Source organism: Gobius niger (assembly GCF_951799975.1).
Source record: "Gobius niger genome assembly, chromosome: 21".
Taxonomy (NCBI): Eukaryota; Metazoa; Chordata; class Actinopteri; order Gobiiformes; family Gobiidae; genus Gobius; species Gobius niger.
Window position 1 is genome coordinate 8,872,189 of NC_136872.1, and position 24,144 is coordinate 8,896,332.

The following is a 24,144-nucleotide window of genomic DNA, read 5'->3' on the forward strand; positions in this document are numbered from 1 at the left end:
TATAAGACTATTTGATTGCGAGGCCATAATAGAAAGATGAAGTATCAATTGCCAGAGGCACAAAAGACGGCCTTAAACTATTACTAGGCTCCTAATCAAGACAACCTAAAGTGCATTATAGTTTAGTACTGTAGTTGGGTTGATAAAGGGGAAGCAAGTTTATTTATAGACCATTATTCATATTGTCATTCGAAGTGCTTCATACCTGCGTAGAATTAGTACAGGAAGGCAGATAAATGTTTGCATAAGTTTACTATTTTCTAGGTATACTGTTTGTAAAAAAAAAAAAGATTTCAGTAAATAACACGTGGGTTTTTAGTTCCTGTTCCGGACATCACCTGTTTGCAGCCACTGATTTCACATAATAAATGTAACAAAGTAGTGCCCAAACGTCTTTGTTCTTATCTTGGCCGTGATCAATCTCTTGACTCTCCCTCCTGTTCTCACTCCTTCTCACATTCCTCTGATTGTATCTGCGCATTGGCCCAACTTCCCCTCCTGCTCTGGGCGTGTGTCCTCATCTCTGTTACATAGGGGGACCGGCCGGTGTGTCCTCATTCTGATGGATATGCAAGTGCGCGTGTGTCTTTCACAGGTTGAGGGGAGGGTTGAAAGTTTTCTGAGAGCTGAACAGAGGAAGGCAAGGATTAGTCGGTGAATTACTGCAGCAGAAAACGGTAATTAGAAGACTTGGATGGAAAGATGACTGAGGTGAGTCTTCATGGGAGTATAAGTGTTATCATAGCAATCTTAAAATAACTGTTTATCCAGTTATAAGCACTACACTATTGAGTTCTATAACTTGGTTGGGATTTGAAAGAAAGGTTTCAACATTTCTATTCTATTCTACTCTTAATTTCCATTTCTTTTCAACAAATGCATGACATATTAATCATTTTACCTTGAGTTAACCAGAATATGTAGATTTCTAAAGTGTGTTGAAATATGATTCAACTAAATGAATAAATGAGATGGATTTATTGATTAATATGTAATGTATTAGTTTGGTCACTTTTTAACTAGACCATTAAAGTGACGGCAAGTATTGCAAAACCAGAATGTGGAAATGTTGTAGGTTTTACAGTAACACTGTTTTCATGAACTGCTATAGCCCTATGCATGAGTGATCAGTGAGACATTTTAACAGTAGATTAAGCTTCCACAACAGTAATGCCTATACTTTTTCTATACAGCTGTAGGCGAACTGTTATGGGTAAACCAGCCCAAGTTATACATGTTTATAAAACATTCATGTTATTGTAAATGAGACTGGTAAATGGGTGAGTTACATTTAAAACTTGCATTAGATTCTATCTTTTCACATGTATTCAAATGAAGTAGCTGTAACGGTTACACATTCCAGGATAACAGAATTGTAAAAGGAACAAAAATATATCTAAAACCAATATTTTCATTCTTCACTTGTAGCAAACGTTTTGAAAAACCTTCCTGGGAAATCTCTTCACAGTAAGAGACTCTTGCTACTAGCTGTATTTCAGAACAGGATTTTTTTTCTTTTGCCCTGCACTTCCATGTAGTATCTTAGACATATTTCTTTTCTCTAGATGGAGACCTACACTGTAAGTGTGGCAACAGGGACATCTGAGTATGCAGGTACCAACAACTACATCTATGTGACTCTGGTGGGGGAGCAGGGGGAGAGCGAGCGCACCCTGCTGGACAACCCAGGCCTGGACTTCTGCAGAGGAGCTGTAAGTGCTTCATGTGGACAGTCATACTACATTTGTCTTAAAACCTGTGTACAAAAACATTTCAGTGAGTGACTGTCCCTGATGCCTTATATCTGGTGTGTTTGGTCTCGCCCTCTCACCAATCTAAGACATTCCTCTCCCTCAGGTGGACAAATACCAAGTGAGCAGTCCCTCCCCATTAGGCCCTCTGCTGCTGGTGCGACTGGAGAAACAGAGGTACTGGGTGGAGGACAACTGGTTCTGTCGCTTCGTCACGGTGGAGTCCCCTCGGGGGCACACTGCCACCTTCCCCTGTTACCGATGGCTGGTCGGAGACACCAAGGTGGAGATCAGAGAGGGGATAGGTGAGAAACACTTTAAGGCTATAGATTTACAGTAGAGTGGTAAACTAAGGCGTCTAGAGGAGCATCATTTGAAGGATTAAACACAGACTTCATACTGGTCTGGTGGGACAGGCTAGACGGGCTGCTTTTTGTGTGAAGTGTAGAAGAGTATTGGATCGAGTTTGGTCCCTTGTGGCACTCCTCCGATATAGGCTATAGAAAATACAAACTGTTGAAGATTTTTGTTTTTGCCAATCAGCCAAGAAGTTGAAAGATGACTCTTTACCTGAGCTGTTGGTCCACAGAAAAGCTGAGCTGCGGGAGAGGCAAAAAACGTACAGGTACAACGCAAAGAATGAAAAGATTCTAGTGTTTTATAACAGCTACATTCTACATTTGTAACACTCGCTTCTAGATGGTCATGCTGGGCCCCAGGTATCCCCCAGTGCATCGATGCCAAATCTGAAGCGGACCTACCCCAAGACGTACGCTTTGCCAATGAGAAAAGAAGTGATTTTGAACATTCTCTACAGTACGCGTAAGTGTCATCATGTTATGTCATTATGGATTTTGAGTACATTTTGGGGTTTTATTAGTATTTGCTTTCCATTTAGGCTGATCGAGTTGTCTTTAAAGAAACTCGTCATCAGGTTTGGAAAGTCCTGGAATGACCTTGAAGATTTCAGACGTATTTTCTGGAAACTGAAAAGCCCCATAGCTGGTGCGTTGGCAATAATATCCCAAAGTGGAATTGGTTACACACAATGATTATGCATCGCACTTTCGGACTGGATTTTGTTACCATCAGCTTTGTGACATTATATGGCAAATATGACGATGATAAGCAGTCGTGTTTTGTTGTGTCCACTTGAGATAGAATACTGTATGGAGCACTGGAAAGAAGACTGGTTCTTTGGATACCAGTGTCTGAATGGCTGTAACCCAAGGATGATCCGACAGTGCAACAAGCTCCCTGACAAGTTCCCAGTGGCAGCGGACATGGTGCAGAGCTCGCTGTGCCCCAAAACCAATCTGAACAAAGAGTTAAAGGTAAAACGGAAAACAGTAGTGATGCTTTCAACTGTTTACAGCTACCATCTTCTAATACAGTCTGTTGTTTAGGCTGGACACATTTTTCTACTGGACTACAGTATCATGGAGGGTCTCCCTGCCAACGTCATTAAGGGTGAACAACAATACATAGCAGCTCCACTCTGCCTTCTGTACCAGCATCCAGATGACGGGCTCATTCCCATTGCCATACAGGTGACTGGCTAGATTTGCTCTGTGCATGAATTCACTCAGACATATGGCCCCAGTAAGCAGGCTTTGTTTACCTTTGGGATTCTTTGTGGCCTCCTCCAGTAAACACAGTATTTTTCATCGTCTCTTTCTATGCCAATTCAACTGGCATAAATATGGTTTATGTGTGGCATAGGCTTGTATTGTGTCACAAACACTATGATCTGAAATGATACAGCTGGACATTCAGACGGCCACTATGATCTTTATTTATGATTATTTATTTATTTAACTAGAGGATGATTCTCAGTGTAGACTAGAGCTGGGAAAGTAATGCGGTTCAGTTTTTAAATGTTTAGGTTCATATACCTGTATTTTCTCTCCTAGTTAAATGTAGATGGTATGATTAACTAATTCCAAGGTGAACACAGAGAAACCAAGCAGTTGTCTTTGATATTATAATAATGTACAATTTCAATGTTTTACTTTATTGCCATCTAGTGGTAGAAGGTGTACCCTGCAAGTCACTTCAGATAAAACGGAGCAATAGTGGTTGTTGTGTGGCACCTTCAGTAGTTTACTAAAGTTTGTTTACAGTGACCATGTACAAAATACATTAATTTGAAAGAAAATAATATATAATTGCTCCTTTCCATCAGCGGTCCCCAACAGGTGCACACAGTCTTAAAATATACATTACAAAAAGTAGACTTTTGAAACTGGAACAAGCCCCAAGTACAAACTTTTTGGATCTGTCACTATTGTGATTTTATCTCCAGCTGGGACAGACTCCAGGGCTGGACACGCCTGTGTTTCTTCCGTCAGACCCTCCTCTGGCCTGGCTACTGGCCAAGGCCTGGGTGCGACACTCAGAGTTTCAGGTGTTCCAGGTGCTCTCTCACCTCCTCCGCACTCACCTGGTGGTAGAGGTGTTCTGTGTGGCCACGCTGAGGCAGCTCCCTGCTGTGCACCCCGTTTACAAGGTTGGTCATCCTCAGACTATTATTAGACTATTATTCTGCTTTTATAGATTTTAAGTCTCAACATTTGTTGTAGCTCCTGGCTCCTCACCTGCGCTACACTTTGGAGATCAACTGTAGAGGACGTTCTCAGCTCATCTCCTCCGATGGCATCTTTAAACGGGTCTGTTTGGGTTTGTTTATATTGAAATGTTTTCTTTCAGTCCTTATCTTCCTTGGAGTGCAGGGGCTGTGGGAAAACTCGCTAATACCAATGTGCACATGGTAAACAAGTTAAGATATGACTTTACTGATCGCACTATTGAACAGGGAACTTGTTCCATTTTGTGCACATGACAATAAACGCTTTGAATCCTTGAATCCTCACAGTGAAGAAAATACATAGTGTACTGTGTGGAATGGTGATCTCATGTCATGTTCATGTTGAACAGGTTGTGTCAACGGGAGGAGATGCTCTTCTAATTCTGGCTCAAAGGGAGTACAAGATGCTGACTTACCGCTCACTGCACCCCCGCCATGACTTTACTGACAGAGGCGTGTCTCGTATCCCAAAATACTTCTACAGGGATAATGTTCTACTTCTGTGGGACACCATACACAGGTAAAACAAATATATCTGTCACAGTATTGACTATGTTGACACAATATATTAAAAATGAACAGTATATGATAGACTCAAAAACAAAAATTCAAATGATCTCCAGCTTTGTTTCAGGAATGGTCAGTTTGTACTATAAATCTGACCCTGAGGTTGAGGAGGACCAGGAGCTCCAGGCCTGGATCAGAGACGTGACAGACGAGGGCTTTGCAGAGCTGCCTGACTTTGGTCAGACATTTTGATCTCGCGGTTTTCAATGGAAACATGGTGCTTTTCGCATTGATGGAGTGTTCTGTATATGACCAGGTTTGCCCAGTTCCCTCAGCAGTAGAGAGGAGTTGTCCACATTACTCGCAGTGGTCATCCTCACGTGCACAGCGCAGCACGCAGCCACCAACAATGGACAGGTATTCAATATGACGGTTAAAGTGGTGTAATCGATTAAAATATTCCAAAACTCTTTCAGTTTGATTGGTGTGCATGGGTCCCCAACACGCCCTGCACCATGAGACAACCCCCCCCTACAGATAAGGATGCCGTTACCATGGATACCATCATGTCCACCTTACCAGATGTCAGTCAGTCCTGTCTGCAGCTGGCGATCACATGGCACCTGGGTCGACCACAACCGGATGCTGTAGGTCTTCACTTTATCATTCTGGATTGCTTTTCTAATTTGACTGAATGTGCATTTTTAATAACCAGATACCAATAGGCCACTACACAGAGGAGCACTTCACTGAGAAGGAGGCCCAGGATCTGATTACAAAATTCAGGAAGGACTTGGCAAACGTGGAGGAGCAGATTTTGAGTGAGAATGAAGGACTAGAGCTACAATATTTGGTCCTCGTTCCCAGCCATGTCGAAAACAGCATCACTATATAGTGGCGATATAAGAAATGGCTCAGAGAGCTACATCATTTATACAATGTGAAAACCTTTGTATTCTATTGTGTCATATCATTCTCAGGACGATGTTTGTACTTTGCTTAAAATGTGTAATGAAATTAAACACTTTGGGAAAAACTACTCAAACTTTGTTGTTAGTGCCTTATGTTATTCATTACAATCGGCCTATTTGTGTCATGTCTCTTCAAAGAGAAGGCCTTCATTTAATGCAAACCCACTGTTTTAGCCTGCATTTAACTAGAATATTATGTAACCATCAAACAAAATATGTGGCATCAAGACAACAATGTAGTTTTTTCATTATTATTATTATCAATATTGTTGTTATTAAATTATTCATTCATAATAAAACCTATTAGTAATAATATTATTACCAATATTTTTAGCAACATCAATGCAATAATTTATCATGAAAAATAAATGTTTATTAACTTAGGTTACATGATGGAAAAAGTTTGCTGTGCCTTTTACACTCTTGCGGCTCCGAGAAGTCCCACAGAAGAAGAGGTCCTTGAAGGCAGCACCAGTTTGAGCCGCTCAGTCTATTATGTTTCTATGAACCTACGCAGATGAGTAACTTCTAAACCCGTGTGAATATTTGGCCGGACATTTCAATGCTCAGAGGATTTTGCATTATTAGATAAACCGCATCAGAAAGAGTTCATGGACGGCTTTGTTTTCCTGCTCTGAGCTCGAGCAGCCGCTAGCTCGCGGGGTTAGCATGCTAGCAGCCAGGTTGTTTTCAAAGCATTGTTTACGTCTTTCAAAAACACAGCAGTGAAGAACAGCAGAATGACCTCAGCTTCTACTAAAGTAAGTCATTTCAGCCCCTCCCCTTAAATCTTTGAAGACGATCGGATACCTCTGAGTAGTGAAGTAGATCTGTGAACATGTCCACTGGTGGTCAGTCATTATTATAATGCTGCTGTTTGACATTTGCCCATTCACAGCTAAAGGTGTTATTCATATATCATCTCATGATGGTGTTTTTACATTATGGAATACACATATGTAACATAGGGATCAATAGTTGCATAGTTTGCCTTAGAACGTCTCCTGATGTGGACCTACTTGTCCTCAGGTTGGAGAGATCTTCTCTGCAGCTGGAGCAGCCTTCACCAAACTGGGAGAGCTGACCATGCAGCTGCATCCTGTGGCTGATGCCAGCCCTGCAGGGTAAAGTGCTCTTCTGTGGATGTTCTTTACTGTATGTCTGCTCAATGTTAATTTAGATCTGTCTGTTTAGAACTCAGACAAAGAGCACAGCAAAGAGGAAGGTGTTTGAGGACAGTTTGCTGGCATCTGATGGACCTAAAAAGACGAGTAAGAAGGCAAGTGCAGCTATGGCCCGACAAGCTGCTGTGGTCACAGTGCCTGCAGGTCAGACCATGAGCACACCTACAAGAATGCATTGTCCAGCTGCAGCTCCAGTTCCTCTGAAGAAACAGAAAACAGCAGGTGCGACATCATCGTCATAGTCCTACACTGCACAATACAGCATTAAAACAAACTCTTTGAGACATGTGTCCTTCTGATGCTGAAGTGCATGTTTACTGTATGCTTTTGGAGTGTCATGTATGTGTTTTGGTCATTTTAGACGTGACTCTCAGTGCCCTGAATGACTCGGATGTAAACAGTGACCTGGTGGACATCGAGGGACTCGGCGACGGATCAACTCCCAAAAAACTCAACACATTTGACCAAGGTGAATGTGACCGTAATATTCTCCTTTTACCTGGTTTTCTAGAGTAAAAGTAATACAGGTTTGTTTTGTCTAATTATAATTTTCCCCAATTTCCACAGATAATTTAAACCTGGACTCCAGTCTCATAATGAATCCCAGTGACATCCCCTTGCTCTCCCGCTGACTTCTGCTTTTCATGGACTTCTTTTGACTCATAGGAAAATGCGACCCATGTTACATGTAATCAGCTGCTGTAGTATAATTATTTTTATATAAAAATGTCAGTATTATGTTAGTAGGGATGGCACAGCATTTGTTCTCCATTAAGTTTTAGTTAACTGTTTCATTAAAGAAGAAAGCACAACAGTTTTATTTATTTCAAGACATTGCACATATTGGTCACAATGTTTTTCTTTTACCGGCCAACTCCCAAAAAATACTGCAATAAATGCAAATAAAAAGAGTAAAACATATCAATTCTATGGCACTTAGTATTTATTGTTGCATGTTGTCCATGGTAGAGTATGAGGAGTTCAGCATGTGCCTGCCTGCAGCAGCATGTCACACACTGGCAGTGCACTGTGATGTACCAGTAATGACGTGCTGCTAAAGCCCGACACAAGTTTGAATGCACTAACTTTCATCAGTCAGAGTCTGTGTAACGTTCGTTTGGAGGAGGAGTGATGCGTGGTCCCCGTGTGGTCCCTGTGTGACGTCTGGCTGAGCGGGGGCCCAGAGCGCGCGGGAGCAGCACATCAGGATTTGAAGTGATTCAGCAGAAAACTGCAAAACATGACGTGCTGCTAGAGCGAGCCCTGGAGACGGGGTCCTGTGTCACATCAGTGCACGGTGCTTGTCTGAAAACAGAAATGGAGCATCTTCAGCTTTGCAGACATAATTCTATATGTTATATTACACACACAGTACACTTTTAAAATGAGCAACATTTGACTTTAAGAAATGGACTGTGGCTCAGATTATCCTTGTGACTTCACACAACCAGGCACAGAAACAAAACAGACGGACATGAAACTGTACAGCCTGAATACATCAAAAAGCAGATGAAATGTCAAAGGAAACCACAAAGCGTATTCATTGTGCCCTGAAATAGAAATGCACTGTATTACTCACACATTGCATTTAAGAAAAACAATGCATATTTTTCCAATGCATTTTATTGCATTGGGCCATGAGGTGATTATGGGACAAACTATCTCGGGTTATGGAACAGAAGTCTCTTATTTTAGGAGCTTTTCTGTCGCACGAGTGGGCTGGGGTCTTTGGGAGGGGGCTTTGACTGGGGGAGTGTCCGCTCTTTTTATCTTTAGTTTAGCTTGAGTAACATTTCCAAAAACTGGATGAAGCAGAATTCTTTGCCGATGGTAAAACCTGCTCTTAAACAGCGGGGAGCCTGGCTGAAAGATAACGTGAATAAGGGCGATTTGAAGAGCAGACTGCGTGGTTTTAGTTGTGCAAAGTTGAGAGCGGTCCGGCCATTGTCTCACTGTAATCCGCCGGAGCCTCACGCCCTAAACATCAAAGGAGCAGCGCCTTCATTTAGACGCAGCTGCTCCATACGTGCTACACCGTCACCTAGCAACAGCATATCTCACATTAACGTTATTCTCCCCCTGTAAAGCAACAAATAACGGATTCAAAACTTACCTTAGGAGGGAAAATAAAAACCCAATGGAAACAAATGCTTCAAATGATTCCCATATGAGAGCAAAGATTTAAAAAAGTGTGCATTAAGTTTTGTAAAAAAAAGAATATGAAGTCTTGAAGTCTTTCTGTGCGCGAGGAGGATTTGAAAGTGGCGCCAACCCGCGCGCTGCTCTGCTCCACATCCGTGACACACACACGCGCACACAGCGGACACACACCGAGCCAAACGGACACGCACCCGAGCGCGACCCGCAGCAAAATGTCCCTCATCCCCGGAGCTACGGAACCGTGGGTCTCTATCTAGAAAATATTGCGTGTGTGATTTTTACTTATTTTATTTCATTTATTATCGTAACCGTCGCGGCTCCCCTGGGCCGCGGTGCAGGTCGGGAAATTGAGTTGTGGTTGTGTTTTGAATATTTGAACTGGGAACGCATATACGTGAGCTGTCTCCCCCTGCAGGACAGTGTGCGTGCGTGCAGGCGCGCAGGGCAGAGAGGGAGGTACGGTTGCGTTCTCTTTCTGGCAACATCGAGACGAAGACGAGTAGGAGGCTAAATGGTAAATGGCCTCAACTTATATTCCACCTACATACGGGAACTCAGAGCACTTTACAGCAAGGAACCACTCACACACCAATGTACGCAGACACTGGAGGCAAGGTGGGTGAAGTGTCTTGCCCAAGGACACAACGACAGTGTGCACATTCAGGATGTGGGATTGAACAACCGACCTTCCGATCATAAGATAACCCGCTCTACCATCCACTCTACATCACACGCTGCGGTACTTTTTGTATAGTATAGTATATAGGTACTTTTTGCCTATACTTATTATTATGAAGTATCTGTACTCTTAAAAAAAGGTTTCCTACTTTGTTCTTCAGAAGAAAAAAAACAATACTGTATTTGTAGCATCCAAATTTTTCCACAGGGACAAGTTTATAGGCATTTCACAACTTGCAGGGTCACTTTTCAGGCTCAGGTTCACAAAAATGCAAGAATAATAGCCTCAAAGTTCATGAAATTGATACAATTGTTTTAAAATTTGAGGCACAGTTTGTCCCCACGATATGCTAAAGGGGGACAAAACAAATTTCATTTCATTTCTAGAAATAATATCAGGATGGTGCCTTTAAACCGGGAGTACCTGACTTTTTGTTGTTGTAGAGTAAATGTATTTTTGTCATGAGTATGTTGTAAACACAGCAAAAAAGGAAAAAAAGAAAGACGTTTATTGAGCGATGGAAGATAAAAGTAGAAATGAGTGCAATTTATTTTGGGGCTGATCCCCCCCTGCCTCACTTTGCCACCGCTCAAAGCTGTACGTGAGCATGCATATAATTCATTTGCTGGAACAATTTGGGATATGCAGGAGGGATTGAGAGAGCTAGAAATAAGCTTGGGTCAAAACAAAAAAATGTCAAATTTGAACAGGAACAATCAGCTTTAAACGGTTGCACCAAAATGTACAAATGTTACATATTCAATAACTATGCAGATGAAGAGAGAACACACTGTACTGTACAATACTGACTTAGAAGAGGGGTAAATGAAGTCTTATTTCTCAATGTTCCTATTTAGCATATGGAAAGATAGCATTTTTGTCTGTGTGCGTGTGCGTGTGTGTCTCGCCATACATTTTTATGTTTTTGTTTTGCTAGGTGGCCCAAGGACACAATGACAGTCAGCAGCTGTAGGAGCCGGAAACCTCCTGGTCCTGTGAAGACCCACTGTAGGCCTTCACAACAATCTCAACTTTCTTCAGATATATACAGTAGCATCATGTTAGATGTGGGTGTGGACTCATGTAACTATGAGACACAGTTTTTAAAATCGGCCATTTGAACAGAAACTTCTAAGATGTGTCAAACTAACTCTCGATTACATCATGAGTCTAAATCCACGCTTATCAAAACATGCATTTTGACAATAAGCCTAATATACACCACCTCCACACAATAAGGCACTCCGTCAAGGGTTTAATCAACTTTATTTTCAAATTAGTCAATAGGTTGTGATTTTTAGTCCATGGCATAACAAGGGAGCGTTGTTTGTATTCAATTAAGTAAACAAACCAAACCATAACTTTTCTTTTAAAGAGTTCATGTTTTTCACTTTGTTGACAGAGTTGCTCCTAAATAAAGTTAATACCATTGCGTTCACTTGTAGAACCACTCACAGTGATCTCATGGGTCTATTCTCTACTCATTCAACACCTTTGTATCTTCTAATAATTTATGAATGTACACTTTAATTCACATTGTCTTTTATGGCTCTTCTTTCTCCGCGTCCTCCCCAGGTTCCGGCTTGGCCCGCAGCGGCACCAGAAGCCCCCCTGCGTGCTTCTGCTGCTGGTTGGCGTTGACCCCCTCGCAACACGGGGCCCCCGCCTTGTCTTTGGTCAGGAAGTAGAGGAGGGCATTGAGCCACGCGTTGAACGACGCCAACGGCCTGGTGATCTTGTAGCACATGGACACCATTGTCATTGTGTGGCAGGGCACCCCTTTGGTCACCTTCAGGACGAAAAAGATGGTCCGCGTCACGTGGAACGGGAAGAAGCAGAGCGCGAAGAGCAGAGTGATGGTGACGATGGTCTTGATGGACTTGCGTCTGCGGTTGGCGTATGGGGAGTGCGCGCCGAGGAAAACAGACATCCCGTCGTTGTGTCTGGGGGTTCTCGTCCATCTGACCCCGTTGCTTCCTCTCCTGTCGTTGCTGTTGGACTTATTGACGTCTTCTCTGTGTTTTGGGTATTTACAGGACGGGGGATGGGAATGCAAGGTCCTAAAAATGGTCAAAACGACGTGGGAGTAACACCAAGCAATGATGGTGAAGGGTATGAAGAAGCCCAGCACATGTAGGAAAATTCCATACGGTACGTAAAGTGAAAACTCTTTATCTATCGCGTCGTCCCAACAGTTCTGGTACTCCTCAACGAAAACTGCTGACCCAAAGTTTCTACTCGCATTTGTCAGAGCAACCTCCCCATAAAGTTGGCTGGAGTTGCTGCTCGTCAGCCTTGTTACAGAACCAGTCTGGGCAAAGCGGAAGATCGGGCAAGTTAGTGCGAAAACCACAATCCAGACCACAATGCACGTGAGCTTGACCGCCTTTTTGGACTCTAGAGTTATGGTCTTCATGGGGTGGCAGATGCCCAGATATCTGTGGACAGAGATGCAGGTGAGGAAGAAGATGGAGCAGTAGAGGTTAAAGTAGAAGAGGAAACGCACCAGTCGGCACATGAAGTCGCCGAACACCCAGCGGTCCCTCATGACGTAGCTCGCCACGAGGAACGGCAGCGACAGGCCGTACATGAAGTCTGTGGAGGCCAGGTTGACCATGTAGATCAACGAGGCGTTCCAGCGCTTGGTTTGGCGGAAGGAGCGGTACAGCACCACGGAGTTCAACGAGAGACTGAACATGAAGGTGAAGGAGTAGCAAATGGGCAGGAATATGTACTTGTAGGACTCGTCGATGTTGCAGGAGGGGGCCGGCTGCGTGGGGGAGGGGGCCCCGCTGAAGTTGAGGAGGCCGTGGAGCGAGGAGACACTCGTGTTGGGGTGAAGCTCTCCCTTAGGTGCCATGATTAAGAGTTGTCTTCAGGCCAGCCACAGTTTGGACTGTGTTATTGTCTCCGAGTTAGAAATGAATGCGGTTGTCTCTGTCATCTCTTCATCCTTTGTCTTTGGTCTCATTCACTCAGGTTTGGGGAGAGGTCCCAGACGGATGGCGCCACGGGGTCCTGGAATTAAGAGAAGAGAACAGATTTTAGTTTTTCAAATGACATTTTCCTCCGGGGTGGCTCAAAGTGTCCATGATTGGTACCGCCCACATTGCACCCTTGATCTTTGCACCCAGTTGTACACCTTGTAGGTCTGCACTAGCTGGTCATGATTACCCAGACCCTTTGTTCCCCGCTCATTTCCTAGAACACTGAGAGAGGGGGTCGAGGGGACGGCGGAGGTTGCACAAGCTGACCTCCGGCGTGCTGCTGTGTGGATGCAGCGCTTGTTTGCCTTCCTGTGCACAAGGGTATGCTGCTGATTCAGTCTCTTCTCACCCCATTAACTCTCCAATAAGTAACCACGCATCCACACTCTCGTATTCACCTCACAGTTATTATTTACTGCATTATTTCAAATGGTGATCTTCACGATATATAGCCTCAGGGACCTATTCAGAAGACCTGACCTGTGGGCTTGGGGCTCTCCAGTCAATTTGAATTCATTCTTTTATTCGTCGCCACAGTTATCTGGAGCATGAGTCGTAGTTTTAGTCTCCACTTTGGTTTAGTTTCTGTAAACATGTTACGTCACAGTGACCCAGTCTGCAAACTTTTTGTTCTATTGAAACAGATGTAGACGCTTCCATCTCAGCTGGAGCCGTCCCTATTAGGATGAGCACACAGGCAGGTGCGCCCGAGCGTTCTGCCGCGGCTGATGCTCAGTGAGCCGTTGGCGGCTTATACCAGCACTATTGAGCTCGAGTAAATAGGGGTAATGCGTCAACCAGTAACATGACATGTTTTAGTACAACACATCAACGTGTCGCAAGCGTGCCGGACTTGTTCATCAGCTCCTCAGCAAGTCCAGTCACTATTCTGCTTTTTCTCTGGGGGATAAGAAGACAGCCAATATATATAGTCTTGAGGGAGAATATATTATAACAGATTACAGATGATAAAATGGAATAATGTGGAAGTAAATATGAGTTAAAGGCCCTATACTATATATATATTTTTTTGCATTCAACCAATAAAAGAGTGAGCGTGTACATTTTAAAATGTTAGTTGCTCATTCATAACCTTTTTGTGTGTATTTCTTATATCCCAGGTCTTCACAGGGATGAGTTTATGAGCACGTTTTACAACCTTCAGGAGCAATAGCAACTTTATAAGTATATGCACAGCCCACAAAGTGTTCGTTGCACAAATGTTTACTTTTTCAAAATACCCAAGGGATTGTTTTTTTTTTTTTTCCCCAGCACCCGAAATAAGTCAGATGTATGGGCTTTAACAGTGCACCCTTTCATTGTCTGCTGGCTATTAATGGCAGTGATGATGGAAAACTTCAGCTCTTTTCTCATGCTCTCAAAAAGTTTTATCAATCAGATACTTGTCAATCATTGAGTTCATTTTCACCAGTGCTACATGTACAAAAGTGGAAATTTCTGAATCCCAGAGTGAGCTTAAAAATAGCCTGGAGGTCCTCACAGAAGCCTAAAAGCAGCGTGGACATGGAAATGAAATTAACCTGAACTCATAAATACCTGCATCGCCGTAATCTGCGGTCGACTCAGAGCTTACCTGTGCGGCTGCCTGTGTCTCCATATGGCTCAGGCCGTCTCTGCCCCATTAAAATAATGACAAGACGATACATAAAACATCCCCAACAAAAGGCGGGACAGTTATTTGTTAAAAATATAATATCCCTGTGTGGAGATCCTCTGGTGCAGCGCAGGTCTCTCTGCTGGTGGAGGTGCAGGCCATTAGTGACCTTGAGCACTTTGGCCACTTCACTTTTCACTCTTTTCAGACCCTTCTCCTGCAATCCCACGGTTTCTATGACAACTAGGCCCCTCCTTCCTCATGTGTCATCTCCTCTCCCACTTTGTCCGTGCGCATGTGACTCACTTAACACTTTCTCCTCATTTTAGATATGTATTAAATTAATCAAACATACAATTAGACAAACGTAGCATTTATGTAACTGTATTAGTGTTTTTAAAATAATTACACAGTTATGTCTCGAGAAACAAAATAACAACATAATAAACAGGTAATAAACACGATGGGACCTAAATGCATTGGAAAGACATTTGACCAATAAGTAAAAAGGAGTAAGTACCAACAAATATAAAATGAACAGTAGTTATTATGACTGGGTGGTACTTTGATCAGGAAATGTATGTGTCGAGTGGAACACTTCAGTGACAAATGAGCGTTAAAAAACAAATACTAAATTTAAAGCTTCTTTTAAAGAATACAATCAATGATCAAATGTTACACATTAAAATAAACACTTTGTCGCATGCATGACTATGCAGTTTTGAATGATTAGACTTGACATAATTATTAACCTAAGACATACAGTAAAACTAATGACTAGCAGCTTATTTCCGTATGTCCCTTTTACAGCAAAATACTGCATTTGTTCCAAAAGTCAATATTAACTACAAAAGACTTTGGAAGGCGATGCTTATGAAATGTTGATGAAGATTGTTTCAAGTTGAAAAAAGATTTGAGGCGCCACCAAATAGTGGTTAACAACAATAACTGCCAACTAACTAACTACAGTAACTAATTGTGCAGCTCTGTAGAAAAAGTGGAAGTGACTTATGTTGTTGACCAAGCACTATGTAACACGAATACACTAATGTGTGCCTGGACCAGTGGTCACCAACCTTTGTCAGCCAAAGATCACAGAACTCTGTCTGAGACAAGATGTACAATATTCTACCGATATGTTCCTTGCTAGTTAGCAAGTAACTTACTAGCATTTACTTTACAGTAACAATGTACCTTCTGATCTACTGGGGCTGTGCCAAAGATCTTCCAGTAGATCACCATCTGACTGGTGACCGCTGGTCTAGACTGAGCAGGGCTCTCGTTGGTTACCACAGCTGCCACAGATCACACAGGGTTGTGCATTTATAGTGTTGTTGATACACTGTAGTGGAAATAAAAACTCTTAATCAATGAAAAACCACAGACAATAGTGTGCAGTCCACAGCCCTTTTAGAGGACACATTCTTTCAAGTGTTTGTTCAGTCCAGATGCGACGCCTCTGCGCCGTCATCTGATGTGGAGAGAGTTCACAGGTTTGACCCTGGGGCGAGTGTCTTGGATGGTGTCCTGAATAAAGAGCACACAGTTCATATTGAAGTCAAGTCCTGCACCTCCAGCAGCATGGCGTCCTGCTCTGTCCTCAGCTGGTCCCGGATCTGCAGCAGCCCCACCAGCTCCGAGCTTAGGTCTGAGCACACACAGACAGCAGTCAGTCAGACACTCAATTCACTCAGCATGAACATCTTTTATTTTCATCAAAAGTCTCAATTGGTTTTGCATTCATCTTACTTTGCATCAGTGAGTGTAATTCCACAATTACAGAGTCTTTGCCCTGTTAACCATCTGTGAAATAATGCTAATATTTAACCACATTGCTTCCTCTTTTCCTGTTTATATTGTTGCACTGTTTTGCTGTGTAAGCAGACATAACTACCCCAGGCCTCGACTGTACTGTGTTCCTTTGTGTTGTGGCAGTCGTGTATTTATGAAGAAATTTCGATCAAGATCTGCGGAATCTGCGGAAATTAGCCCATGCCAACGATCCGGCGTTTTTACCTGCATGAGTCCCATGTGTGTACATTTACATGCACTGTCCCGAACAAAAAAACAAACCAATAGATGAACTTGTGTACCTTGTATGGTCTGTCTGAGGGAGGTAGAATGCTTGTTCAGCTCCTTAATGCTGACGGTTTGGAGATCAGTGCGCTCCAAATGTCTCCTCTGAACAATAGCATCTTTAAGAGCAGAAGACTGAAAAAAAAAACAAATATTCAAGGGTTGACAATTAATGCTAAATATTCATCAAAACTCATCAACCTTTCAAACATTAAAAAACCCTCTCCTTGCATGTCTCTTATTTGCATTCTAATCGTGGGAGACGGTCGTCAGTGTCTCCATGTCCTGCTGTGCCATTTACAAACCAAGTGTTCCTGACAGCAGAACAACTTGTCCATTCAGCCCTTAGTGCCGAGTGCTTCTAATGGAAAATGTGCTCTGTGTGGGCGCACCGCATGTCATGTTTGTTTGTCATGCATGTGGTTCTTGTGTGTAATATTTGCTGCAGTGACGGGACAGTGGCCCTTACCGTCGACGTCCTGTGGTCCGCTCTCAGCCGGTCCCGCAGACTCCGCAGGGTGTTCCTAAAACCTCGGGATGACTTGGGCTTCTCTGACTTGCCCGACTTTGACGACTTTGACGACTTTGTGGACTTGTCCGATTTGGACGCGGACTGGGCCGGACTCTTTTGCAACTGAGCTGACTCCTAAAGGACAAGGGATTTAAACACAGTACCTTTAAGCAGGGCCGTAGCCAGGATGTAAAAAACAGTGAGGTCCGGATAATTCTTTAAACTGGGGGGTCTGGGGGTCCTCCCCTAGGAATTTTTTAAAGATTCCGATGTAATTTCCTGTATTTTAAGTGATCAAAAACACTTTTGTCTCATCCTTAAGCTGTTTTCAAAAATTGCTTTCTGTTGCACCGTTTGGGACCAGGAGCGGGTGCAGGTGGTCGGACATGCAGATGGTGCAGACTGGCCTCAGACTGGCCTCACTTCCATCAGTCGACCCATGGGCAGTGGGTGCAGCCGTGCACCCCCTGAAGTTTTAGGTGACGAGTCACGTATCCCGTACTTTGACATGATGAATATCACAAAATAAAATATCTATTTAACATCTATTTCATCCATTATTACTGTGAAGCAGGTTTTCCAAACAGTTTTGCTCGCCCGAGTGAGCGGCAATAAGAATGTCTTGTCCTAAATAAATACTAAAATATTAAATGAAAATGTCCGTTTTTAAGTGTTTTGAAAACGAGGCTGTGGGTGTGAATGGGTAAAGCTGAGTGTTTTGCTTTGGCTCATTCTGAACATGCACACTGGTTTGGACACTGTACTCTGGCCCCGCCCCCTCTGCGTCGCCCTCACTGTCAAACCACTGGTAGCTACAAAGGTAAATGCGCTGGTTTAAGCTCTCATTAAAGCGAAGATCATTTATACACAGGACAATCTTTGCATGAGACAGAAACAAAGTGAGTAGCAGAGGAGAGCAATGATGAGGCACGGACGTTTCTCCTTCTCCTCTCGCTCCTCAGATCAGAATGAGGAAAACTTCTGTTAGAAATGAAGTCACCGTCAGTCTGAGGCGCGCAGTCTCCTCTCTCTTTATGACAGAAAGCAAAGAAACTGCATCTGGATCAAACTTTGGCGCGGTTCATGCTAAAGGCGCTGCTGTTGTAGTGAGGCTGACACACAGCCGCGCCTCCGCCTCCACGGAGTTTACGCACTCGGGTCCAAAGCAGCTCATGAGGTTCGGTTTTAGAGTGGACACATTTAGGTTCAGAACAAGCTCATCCACGTCTGAATTAGAGGCTCTTCCGCCTGTAGAAGCGCGTGTTTACAACATTCATTTGTGCGGGATTCAATGCGTAAAAAATAAATAAAAAAAAAGATTAAATTTTACCGAGGTCCGGACCTCGGTGACCTCCATGGTAGATACGGCCATGCCTTTAAGCCTGTAGTGTTATGTTGCATTAGTGCATTTTTGAGAGAACCCTCTTTACTTTTGCAGGAGTGTGTGAATGTGTTTGACTGTCTGGAGATGTCACGCATTTACCTTGTTCGTTGCATCTTTTTTACCACTGCCTTCCTCCTTCTCCTCCTCATCCTCACTCTCGCTGTTGTTGATGAAGCAGAGCTGTAAGTTCATCTGCGTCTGTAGTCTGATGACACAAACAAACTCTTAGAACATGTAACAATCCTACGCAGTGCAATGTGTGTTTACCGAGAGGTCAGGGCCATCACGTGACTGTTGCAGGAGTCGTCTTCATAGTCCCAGTTCTCCGCTCTGGTCGCTCTGTCCTCCATCCAGCTGTTGTCTGGTGAACCTCCAGCCTAAACGAAATATGAATTAAAAAAGATCATTTTTTTTCATACTTGAGTGTGTGCTTTGACCTGACTTGTCTCACCTTGGCGTTCTTCTCCCTGCGCTCCTCCTCCTGCTTCTCCAGCTCGGCGATGCGCAGACTCAGGGCCTCCCAGTGCATGATGGGGAGTCCCTCGTTGTCCTCGTTGTAGCCCTCCTGCCAGAGCAGAGTGGCCCCCTCCGAGTCGTCCTCTTCCTCCTCCTCTTCGTCGCTGGTCCGGTCCGTCTCTGCCTCATTGCACTCCTTCTCATCGCTCTGCAGCCGCTCCTTCTCTCCCTCCATCTCCATCTGCAAAATACAGACGGTCACGCGGAAATTATTGGATTGATTTATCTGCCGCAGCCGAACCTTCGTGAAATTATAATTGGGCAATAAAGTAATGGACAGATAAAGGTTGGGAAACTGTAGTAAAAATGCATTTTCTCTGCTGTCGATAAATGTGAATATCATCAAATCAAGGACACCACATACTTTATCTCAAATCTAGGCCTGCTTACAGTTTTTAATAATTGCAAATACAATGATTGAAAATGAGGTTGCTTTAAATGGATGGTATTTTAAAGCTATACCATGGAAAATTCAAGGTTATCATATATCATATTGGCAGTGGGTTATCATCATTTATTTAAGCCTCATGTTTGGCCACTTGTTGCAAAGCAGCAACAAGTCCATGAAGTGATGTCCCGGTCCCAGCAAAGGTACGAGTCAGGTCTGGAGAGAGGGATTTCTTTTGAGGAATTGTCCCACCGATAAAAATAGCCATGGTAAAATAGATGCTTGTTACTTAATCTATATTTATGCGCTGAAGTGTTACTCAGAATGGCTTTATTGCAATATGCCTCAATTGTAGAATAGCTAATTGATTATTGTTTATAATTCACTTGCAAACATAGGGAAACAACAACTTAAAGCTGGGGTACCCGACTTTTTGTTGTTGCAACCTCAGAGTGTGTTGTAAACACAGCAGTGGTCGCATTGTCTGCACCTAAAAGTTCATTGCGCAATGGAAGATAGAAGTAGTATTAGTGCAATTTACTTTGGGGTGGTCCACCTGCTTCCCTCTGCCACTGCTGAAATACACGCATATAATTAATTTGCTTGAACAACAGGATGTGCAGGGGAGATTATTATTATTATTCGTTTATTTGATATGGACATAACATGATTGGACAAACCAGAGACATTGTTTTTTGTGTTATAGCAAAACTGCTGATTTGCAACACTTGTCCATAGGAGGCTACACAAAACACAATCAATTACAATATTTAAAAAGGTAAACAATACACATCATCAGTTTGCATTTCATACAGTGTTTGACTCGACTTCAGCCACTGTTTCAGACCTCTGTAAAAACTGTTCATGTCAGTCTGCAATTTTAAATCAGTGGACAGAGAGATCCATTAAAAGAGAAACTGGACTGTCCAGAAAGATTTTGCAAATATTGGGAGAACACTATTCTCCCAATTGTGACAGCTAGAAACGAGTTTGGACCAGTTTAAACAGTACAGATCAAGTACGAAAGCATTAACTCATGCACCGAATTGTATTTAATGCACTCACTTTGTACTTCTTAGTCTGTCATGTCAGCACACAAAATGAGTATGTTTTATATATTTAATGATTGAACACACTTGATTACAACAACAATAAGATACACATATAAATTATATATTATTATATCAATATTTGATTTATTACAATACATTTCACCTTTCCCAGTAATGCGTGTTTACTTGATCCAAGACAATAATAATAATAATGATAATAATAATAATAATCTATATTACATCATATTTAATAGTAGCCCAATAACAGTATGTACTTTACAGAGATCAAGTGAGATTTGACAGGCCAAAGGGTGACCAAAGCTTGTGGAATCAGCTGTGGTTTCCTTCAGCACTATAATTCTGGTAATAGCCCTGTGTTAAACCAGTAGTTCAGTTAACACAGTTAGCTCAATAGTTTATATGTTAATAAATATAAAAAGTAGTCTTGTTGATTTATGTTTACCGTGTCCATTGCTGTAATCACAATCCTTTTGCTTAACATGCAGGTGGGTATTACCTTGTTATAAGCAGTGAATGAATACATTAATGCCACACACACACACACACACACAGATAGGTACATAGAGGATCTCATTCGTCTTCAAAAAGCTATTTGGTTTGTATGGGCAGCCTGTGCCACCTTTTATCCGAACTTTAAGGAGTTGAGAGGAGAGTTGGGACTTTATCGGAAGATTAGAGGAGAGATCTAAGGTCATATAACTTTGTGAAACCCTGCTCGTTATAAGAGGATCGATCCTTACCGCTTTCGTCCAACGTTAGAAGTCCTGTGGTGCTTTTCGGCCTTGTTGGGAGGAGTGTTGCCACATACCTCCTTCTTCAGACTCTGTCCATCCGAGCTGCGCTGCGCTTTTCTTCTGTCGCCGCAAAGAAAATATACCCAAGAACAGCGACCCCGGAGCGCGCGCGTGTGCCAGTACACACGCTGGGTTTTGTACCGAAGCGGAGTTCACTTCAGAGGCAGCTATAACGCAAGAATCCCAGTCACTTGAAAGTCGAACAAAAGACGCAAAGTTGAGGAATTTCACGCACCCGAAACAATTGGTCAATCTGCGTTTTGCGCGCGCACTTCCGGTTTACGCTAAACTTTCTTCCTTTCACTTGCGCTGTCGCCACCTTCGCTTTTTCCGCTTGGGAGGCCTCTTTCACTCTCTTATACAAACGTAACCCGTTGCCTTTACGCATTGTTTACATATTGAATTAAATTTGAAAGTGTGTAGTTTGAAGTAGTTGTTGTTTTCCGTTTGAGGCAGCGTTGGATACAGTGAGCTTGACACTGGAGGTGGGTCCGTCCATATAGTGTGTCATGCTGTGGTTTTCTGCTCAGATTTATGTGAGGGGGAGAGGATTGGTGAAATAATGGGACGTGTTTGACTCAGTTATTCACATGTTTTAAGCGTAAATAGATTGGTTTATAGTTATATATTAGGCCAAGGGTAGGCAACGTCAGGCCCATGTGCCAAATCTGGCCTCCCAGCATAGTTGCTCTGCCCCCCCCCCCCCCCCAAATGATTCTGAGAAATATGATTGCACACAACAGAGATCCAAATAAAATGTATAGAATATTGTCATAAAAAAAGATTCCTTAGTTTGACCATGTAAGGACCTATGTGAGGTACGGTGAGGTACATAGCAAATCTTTGGGCCATCGTGGAGAGGTTAGGCCCTCCGTCCTTTAAACTATTGTGTTGCCATCAATACAAAACATGCTCCTAATGAGCAGCTCAACACAGAAAATGCCATTTCTGCAGTGGGTAATCAAAGAATGGATTTGGATGAGGACCTAACCTGTTTAAATCTCAAATTCTGCTGACTTCAGGCGACATTTGTGAGTTTTTTTTTTTCTTCAATGTTGAAAGTATCTGTCATAAAACAAATGCTTGTATTTCAATTTTATTTTTTGGGTAAAATTCTACTTGGTGTGGCTTTAACTCCTACCCTAGGCTGAACTCCTCTCACTCCCTGCAATGTGATTGTAATTCCGATAATGGTCAGGAGATGGCAGTATGATAAATATGAACAGGACATTTTATATCTGTTTATATCTCATGGGTCTATTGATTGAACAACATACAGTGTAACGCTTCACCCACTTCATCCCATTAGTAACATTAATGTAAGGGTTTTTCTTTGTAATAAATAAATAAAACATTAAAAAACATGTCTTTACTACTGTGTGAGTGAGTGAGGAGATTCCTGGCTCACTCATGGTTCATTCATATATTAAAATTTTGCTGTTGATCTTTAACCATTTCATCATGTCAAACAATATTTTTTCTTCTTATTAATTTGAATTGATTCCTACAAATGAAACTGAATGATCATTACTGTGTCAGAAAATTAAGCTACAATGAGAGTCTATCAATATGAAAACCACAATGATTCTGTGAATGCACAGGAGTTAAACATGAATAAATAAAAACAGCTTTGTTGGACAGAAGCAGCAGTGTGTCTTTATTCTGTTGCTATAGCTTAACCAAGTCAGCATTCATGGTACACGGAGACGTAGTGGGAACACTTACAGTACTAGTGATTGGAACAAACAACAGTGAGGCAGAGGACTGACACACAGTCAAATCAACTGAAAAGCACAAGAAAAAAGTTTATGGCACTCATTTCAGTTTATACTCAGGATAATATTGCTTCAAAACACAACCTCTATCCATCATTATAGATATATTTCCATTGCATTTAAATATCAAATATATTCCTTAACTTATGCATTTATGTTATTGCTAACATCAAACATAAAACATTACAGATATATTAGTTACTCTGGTAAATAGCATTGTTGAAAAGTACAAACTTTACATAAAATAACAGTCCGAGTTTGGCAGGACACGAGGGCATGCACAGGGGTTCGGTAGAAGGCCAAGGGGAGGGGTCAGGGCTTAAGCGTGGTCTCCCATTGGATGGGAAGAGCTGCCACTCACACAGCCAGTCATACATGCATTCATTACTGGTATGTTCATTGTCAGGTACAATCATTTTTTTAAGCTAGACTATACGACTCCAGTCCATAAATAGGAGCTTTACATGCCAACAAAGTGCAATTCATTGGGACAACCATCCACCAATCACAGCGCAGAAACAACTTCCTCCCAATGTTTACATGAAAATGGCAACTGGACTGATGGCGCAGTGGTTATAATAGAGCACACATACATTTATTAAAGGGAGGAGACACAGAGAACATGTAACACTCACAGACACACACACAAGCAAAGCCACGCCAGCAGACTTCTAATCACCCCTACACTTGAATATTCTCTTGACGGGTGCAGTAGTATGGTCAGTACTGTATTCGTACCACAGTTTTATTTGCTCTAATCTAAAATATAATGTTGTATGAATTTGGTTTGTAGACTTGAAGCATATGTCACTTAAAATGGCTGAAAAAAAAAATATTACTAACACAGATTATCTTTGTTTGACGGGTCATTGGTTAACTATGTTTTTGGTTTGTGAGCGACCAATAAGAGTCCCATGCCTTCAATTCTCACATCCTCAGAAATGACAAGTAAAATTTCCCACTTTTTAATGTAACAGAATTTTCCCATATTACACACACCAACTACAGAAGCTGGAAACAGTAACCATGTGGGGCAGGGAATTGGGCAATATTTGAAAGGCTTTGGCCGCATTAATTTAATATACTGTAGGTAAGTATAGTAGCAGTTTAGTTTAAAGTTTGTTGAGTTATGCAACAGTGCATTTCTTTGGCTGTCATATTTAATCGAATCGCCCGACCTCCAGCT

The 24,144-nt window shown here is 42.4% G+C and overlaps 4 protein-coding genes across 4 annotated transcripts; 2 read left to right on the forward strand and 2 right to left on the reverse strand.

Moving 5' to 3' along the window:
* The first annotated feature begins 650 nt into the window (after positions 1–650).
* On the forward strand, positions 651–5,848 carry alox12 (arachidonate 12-lipoxygenase). The gene is made up of 15 exons (XM_079580433.1): positions 651–711; positions 1,566–1,712; positions 1,858–2,056; positions 2,295–2,376; positions 2,451–2,573; positions 2,650–2,756; positions 2,913–3,085; positions 3,158–3,301; positions 4,057–4,260; positions 4,334–4,420; positions 4,689–4,858; positions 4,962–5,083; positions 5,162–5,262; positions 5,322–5,492; positions 5,561–5,848. Exons 1-15 carry the CDS (start codon positions 703–705, stop codon positions 5,738–5,740), a joined length of 2,019 nt encoding a protein of 672 aa, XP_079436559.1. The 5' UTR covers positions 651–702; the 3' UTR covers positions 5,741–5,848.
* Positions 5,849–6,265: 417 nt separating this feature from the next.
* Positions 6,266–7,861, forward strand: LOC306980915 (BPTF-associated chromatin complex component 1). Its single transcript, XM_079580456.1, has 5 exons — positions 6,266–6,577; positions 6,846–6,940; positions 7,011–7,222; positions 7,362–7,469; positions 7,568–7,861. Exons 1-5 carry the CDS (start codon positions 6,557–6,559, stop codon positions 7,630–7,632), a joined length of 501 nt encoding a protein of 166 aa, XP_079436582.1. The 5' UTR covers positions 6,266–6,556; the 3' UTR covers positions 7,633–7,861.
* A 3,271-nt stretch (positions 7,862–11,132) lies between these two features.
* On the reverse strand, positions 11,133–14,634 carry LOC306981106 (P2Y purinoceptor 3). The gene is made up of 2 exons (XM_079580659.1): positions 14,421–14,634; positions 11,133–12,857 (listed from the first exon to the last, which is right to left on the reverse strand). The coding sequence occupies exon 2, from the start codon at positions 12,697–12,699 to the stop codon at positions 11,383–11,385; it is 1,317 nt and encodes a 438-aa protein (XP_079436785.1). The 5' UTR covers positions 12,700–12,857; positions 14,421–14,634; the 3' UTR covers positions 11,133–11,382.
* A 232-nt stretch (positions 14,635–14,866) lies between these two features.
* Positions 14,867–21,414, reverse strand: LOC306981139 (schwannomin-interacting protein 1). The gene is made up of 7 exons (XM_079580694.1): positions 21,130–21,414; positions 18,864–19,109; positions 18,680–18,789; positions 18,512–18,617; positions 16,987–17,163; positions 16,535–16,652; positions 14,867–16,089 (listed from the first exon to the last, which is right to left on the reverse strand). Exons 2-7 carry the CDS (start codon positions 19,107–19,109, stop codon positions 15,989–15,991), a joined length of 858 nt encoding a protein of 285 aa, XP_079436820.1. The 5' UTR covers positions 21,130–21,414; the 3' UTR covers positions 14,867–15,988.
* Positions 21,415–24,144: the final 2,730 nt, after the last annotated feature.